The following is a 5779-nucleotide window of genomic DNA, read 5'->3' as shown; positions in this document are numbered from 1 at the left end:
CAGTCTTCACAGAAGCAAAGCCCAAACCACACCCACTGCCATGGAGTCCATTCTGACCCACAGCGCCCCTAGAGGACAGAGTGGACCTGCCCACAGGGTCTCCAAGGCTGTCAATCTTCACAGAAGGAAAGCCCAAACCACACCCACTGCCCTGGAGTTGATTCCGACCCATAATGCCCCTAGAGGACAGGGTGGAACTGCCCACAGGGTCTCCAAGGCTGTCAATTTTCACAGAAGCAGACTGTCTCATCCTTCTCTCACTGAGCTGCTGGTGAGTTCTAACTACGACCTTTCGGTTAACAGCTGAGAGCTTAACCATGGAACCAAAAATCAAAAGATTCAATACAGCCTATCTGGGGGCTCCATTCCAGCTGCTCTATTGAGGGAAGATGTTTTAGGGGCTTAGTCACTCTGGAGGAAGCCTGCATGGGGAGAGTGGGGGAGACACGCAGCCCATCTCTTCAGACCTCAGTGCAGAGGTTTCCTGTAGACACAGACGTGATCTTAGCTGTTGCCCCAGCAGCATATGTGTGCTTCCCTCCAGGACTAGGAGGCTGGTCTGCAGGAAACAGGAAGAGAAAGCTTACTGTCAACCAAGCAAAGCAGTGGGACACAGCAAGAAGCCTGGCCAGCGAGCTTCCCACCCGACACCCACGTCTTGGGCTGCTGCAGCCAGAGAGACAGCTGCCCGGGCACCAGGCTCCAGCAGAGGAGGGCCGGCAAATGTGCAGCTGTCTAAGGCATGAGTCTCCGTGGCCCGTTCTTCTACCACTCCATCCTTGTGTCCCCCAACACCCATTACATAAGATCTTAAAAGGCACGTCTCCTGCTGGTCACCTGCCACCCCCTACTCCAGACAAGATGGCCGCCATGCCTCCCAGTGCCTAGCCCTCCTCTGACTGGTGCCCATGCAGGGGGTGGGACAGCCCGGGAAGGACGAAGACAAGAGGGAACGGGTCCTCTTTCTTACTTGCCACGTTGGGACTGGAGCGGTGGTCGGCCCGATTCTTGGTCAGCCTATCATCACCAGGCAGTCTCTTTGGCTCGCTGTACTCTGCCCAAGGCAGCGGGGGGCTCTCAGGGGACCCGTTCTGAGCCGAGTTATGATAGAGCTCAAAACCTTCACTCTTTGGTCTGGGCTTACCTGAGCCGCGGCGATCTGAAACTAGAATCAAAGTACAGTCAAGAGGCTTTCATCTCTCAGTCTGTTTTACAGGAAACCCTCTTCAGCTTTCAGAGAGAGATGAATCTACAAGGCTGAGTTCAGTTCAGAACAAACAGCTGTCTACAGGTGGATACAGAGGCCGGCAAGAAGGTCAGGGATGGGCAGGCAACCGGGAGTATACCCAGGGCCACAGACAGGTCTGGCAGATGGTATCTATACACACGTACTTGTGTGTGCTATGAAAATGTCCATCTATATAACAAAGCCAACAAACAGGGCAAAGAAAGGGTAATTTCTTAACCACAATCAAATACCTGGAAAGAGTGTCTGGGGTCCACAGGCTCAGGACCGTGGTCGCAGGGGACATCAAGCTCAACTGGCATAACACACTACACAAAATACTGTTCTACGTCCTACGTCCCACTTTTTAGTGAGTAGTAACCAGGGTCTTAAAAGCTTGTGAGGGGCTATCTAAGATGCAACTATTGGTCTCTCTTCATCCAGAGCAAAGAAGAATGAAGAAAATCAAAGAGGTGTAGAAACAATTAGTCCAAGGGACTAGTGGACCATGAGAACGTCAGCCTACATGCCCGAGACCAGAAGAACTAGATGGTGTCCAGCTACCACTGTCAACCATTCAGACAGGGATCAAAACTGGAGATCCTGCATAGAGCAAGAAGAAACGTGGAACAAAACTCAAAATCACAGAAAAGACGAGGCTCACTGGTCTGATAAAGAGTCTGGTGGAACCTCCGAGACTATGGACCACAGTCATCCTTCTGGTTTGGAACTGAACTCACTCCCATGGTTTAACCTTCAGCCAAACGACAGACAGGCCTATGAGGCGAGCAATGACACCAGGGAGGTGCAGTCCCTAGAACCATCAGCCATGGGAGGTCAGGAGGGCGGCGTTTATGCAGGGAGGAAGGTTACAAGTCGGGAAGGACAGACGGACACGGCAAGGGGAGGAAGGGGAAGAGAGCTGTTCCACTGTGGGGACTGTAATCAAAGACATCAAACACAATGTGCATGAACTACTGAATGGAAAACAAATTTGCTCTGTAAACTTCCACCCATATCACAGTAAAAAGTTAAAATACAAAACACAATTCCATTAAGAACTTGTTCTTAATGTGGAACAAAACTCAAAATCATTTGGGGAAAAAAAAAGGGGGGGGGGCAAGTTTGCTGGTCCGATAGAGCCTGGTGGAACCACTGAGACTATGGCCCCTAGCTGTCCCTTAGGTCTGGAATTGAACCCATGCCTGTGGTTTCCAGCTAAACAAAAGACAGGCATATGAGCTGAACATTTTACCTGAGGTAGATACACTCCTTGGAGAGAACAATCATGGGAGAAAGAAGGGCTGCTTATGCACAGGGAGACAGCTCAAGGGGCAGAAGTGCAAGGAGAGATGGACACAGGGAAGAGGTAACTATGGGAAGGACATATGAGGGGAGCTGTTGCATTATGGTAAACTGTGGTCAATGTCATGAGACAAAGTGTATGTGAACTAGTGTATGTGAACTGCTGTATGGAAAGTGAATTTGCTCTGTTAATTTTCACCCAAATCACAATAAAAAAAAAAATAACAAAAAAAAGAACTTGTTCTTAACATAAGAAATAGCTCATTTTCATATAATGAAAAAAATTGTTCCACAGAATCTTTACAAAGCTTTCAAGTGCATTTTTTAAAAGTATGTTTTAAAGCTTATTTCCTCATAAACTGAAACATATCTCTTCAAATCAACAAAATTACTTCTGAATTTTTTTTTTTTTTTTTTAACTGAAAGGTAGATAACACACTTGCCGCACATATTCAGCAAGTGGTGAACTTTTCACTCTCTTGGGGTCACATCATGGTCCCCCATGTGTTATTGTCCCCACGTGAGATACGCTGTCCAGCCCTCTGTCCATCACTTTGTGTCCGGTCTTCCAGCCTGATGACCCCATGTAGGTTCTGCTTTTGACAGCCTCCCTCTTTGACTTCCAACTCTTCTGTTAAATGGCTTTAAGAAATCAGACAACTAAGAGAGTCAGCTGTGGTATGCACCAGTACAGTGGGTGCTGCATCCAAGTGTCCCAGAGCACACAGCTCTGGAAGGGCTGCAAATGGACGGGTGTGAGGCTTAGGAGCTCTGCCATGCTGTCAGTTACCAGCAGGGGCTGACCTGGGCTCGGGCTGTGAGCACCCAGAACTCTCACTCACAGGGATGAGGGCCACGTATGCATATAGCGACGTATGTCATTAAGGCTGATGCAGGCGGCATTTACCGATTTCAGAGAGAATGGCAGTTGTTGGGTTTTCTCCAGGGGCCTGTTACAAAGTGTTCACAAAGCTCTACCTTCATACTGATTTTATTCTGATATTTTTGGTGTCATTTCAAAACTGTGGTTCCACAGCAAATAACTTGATATTCAAGTCACTGAGTTTTCAGTTTAAAGTGAGTTAGACGTAACTGGCTGCTCATGTCCATCACGGTGAATGCAAGACTACCTAACTACACCCTCACGTATGCATGCACCATTACTCAGTTAAGAATTCTATTCTTCCTTCAAAGGCCTTCCACTTGTTAGCCTGTCACAGCCAGAGATCCAGTCACACACGCCCGCACACCCACACGTATGGTCCCTGAACATCCACTGTTGGCCAGGCATGTGGAAGCCTGCCAGCACCAAACTGCTCACACACAGGTTGGCCATGCGGTTCTGAGGGAAGGGTGCCCAGGTCAGATGGACCCTCTCTGAATCCTGGGTCTAGCAACCGAGAGCTAGTATCTTGGGCACCTTGCTAAACTGCTCTTACCCTCCAATTCCTTTTCTTTAAAACTGGAGTAAAAATAATCCCGACCACACCTACCACGGGTGTCCGTGAGTGTAAGATACCTGGCTTACAGCAGGGGTGCGCTCTGGCCAGGCACTCCCAGCAGCAGGCGGTCACCCGATAGGGACACTTACCCCTCTGCATCATGGGCGAGGGCTGGTTGAGCAGTGTGGCGAGGCCGTGGTAAATGGCTCCCTGCTTCGCTACTTCCAGTGTCACCACTGAACTGGTTCTTGTCATGAGTTCTGCTGCCCTAGGAAGAGAACGTCACGAACTTGGACACAAGAAACACAGCAACCCCTGTCCCCCCGTGACTGCTACCATGGCCGTGCATGACAGCTCCGCCTGCTATTCTAAGTGGTGCTCTCCCTTCAGACACAGTGCCAGCTGCTCACCTGGCCCTCTGGAAATTAACCAGGAACACATGCAGACACATCTTGTTAATATTAATAACCTAATATTCAGTACTGCATCAAGGACTAAGAGGATTTCTGTTGTCTTAGTTCCAAAGCAACATCTCCAGACCAAAGCACATACTTGTAACTCCCTAATCAAGAAAATGCCATGGACTCTAAGGGCTTTGTGCTCTAAAAGCTGCCAAGTGAGCACCTGGCCTTTCCCATCATCCTCCACGTTCCGGTTCCAAAATGGGATGCTCAGTAGCAGCCATCAGCACTCATCTATCTCTAACCTGCCAACAAGCCCGTACACCATACCTTTCCTGAGACAGGCCTACCAGGCTCCGTCCGTCCACGCTGAGGAGCTGGTCGCCTGCAGCCAGCCGTCCGTCCTGCGCACACCCAGGAGAGGCACGTGTGTAGGCGTGCGTGTGCGAGTATGTGTGTGCAAGTGTGTGAGAGTGAGTGCGCAACAGTGAGTGAGAGTGAGAGTGTGTGTGTGTGTGTGTGTGTGTTAGGATATGGGTACAGCAGACAGGAGGGGAAGGGGCAAGGAGAGAGAATTAGTACAGATATTTCTGCTTTCCCAGAATATTTTTCTTTTAGCAAATGTAGCTGGTGTTTCATAACTGAACATACCAGTGGATTATCCCCCCACTGGTTCAATGTACAACAGGCTGCAAAGTTGCATTTTAAAATCATACTAACCACATCTGCAGCACCTCCTTTGACAACAGACTTGACATAGATTCCAAGTTTATCTTGACCGGCACCCTGAGCAAAAAGAAGAAAGAAACATGATCCTGAAAAATGCACAGTAAGACACACTATACTCAGTAAAGGAAAACACCACAAAGCCACCCGCATGCACATGGACGGCTGTACTACCACAAAACCACTTGCCTGCACATTTCTGCATTGAAATGCATTTCTGTCATTTCTGCATGAAAATTAAAATGATGAAAACTGTACTCCATATCAAAACAAAAGGAGCTCTGGCAGTGCAGCACCTGAGGCACTGGACTGCTTATCGGAGGGTTGGCAGTTCAGACCTATCAGCCACTCTGTGGAAGCAAGATGGACAATCTACTTCTGTAAAGATTTACCACCTTGCAAACCCAATGGGGGTCACTATGAATTAAAATCAACTCGATGGCAGTGGGTTGGGTTTGGTATTTTTTATTATCAAAACTGTATTCACAGCATTAACTTTGTATTTGGTAAAATTTACAAATTAACAGGAAATGTGACTTTTTATTTATTTGTTTTATAAAGATACTCCTGAAAAACGAAGTTATTAATTAATCAGCTGGCATTGCTGCTGCTGCCAAGTCAGTCCTGATGCCTAGAAACCCGAGTACGATCACCCCCAAACGCTGCCAGGTCCCACACTG

At 48.2% G+C, this 5779-nt stretch overlaps 1 protein-coding gene across 1 annotated transcript in view; it reads right to left on the bottom strand.

The window, feature by feature from the left end:
- Positions 1 to 5779, bottom strand: part of AFDN (afadin, adherens junction formation factor) — a 137602-nt gene that overhangs the window by 20836 nt on the left and 110987 nt on the right. The window contains exons 23-27 of the mRNA XM_042782258.1: positions 5094 to 5159; positions 4704 to 4777; positions 4122 to 4240; positions 971 to 1165; positions 468 to 559 (exon numbers count right to left, since the gene is read on the bottom strand). Of these exons, the coding sequence (XP_042638192.1) occupies positions 468 to 559; positions 971 to 1165; positions 4122 to 4240; positions 4704 to 4777; positions 5094 to 5159 (546 nt within the window). The remainder of the gene's footprint in view (positions 1 to 467; positions 560 to 970; positions 1166 to 4121; positions 4241 to 4703; positions 4778 to 5093; positions 5160 to 5779) is intronic.

The sequence above is a fragment of the Orycteropus afer genome, unplaced genomic scaffold (assembly GCF_000298275.1).
Source record: "Orycteropus afer afer isolate SDZICR_OR568_19922 unplaced genomic scaffold, OryAfe1.0 scaffold00273, whole genome shotgun sequence".
NCBI lineage: Eukaryota > Metazoa > Chordata > Mammalia > Tubulidentata > Orycteropodidae > Orycteropus > Orycteropus afer.
This window is presented reverse-complemented; position numbering and strand designations above follow the sequence as displayed.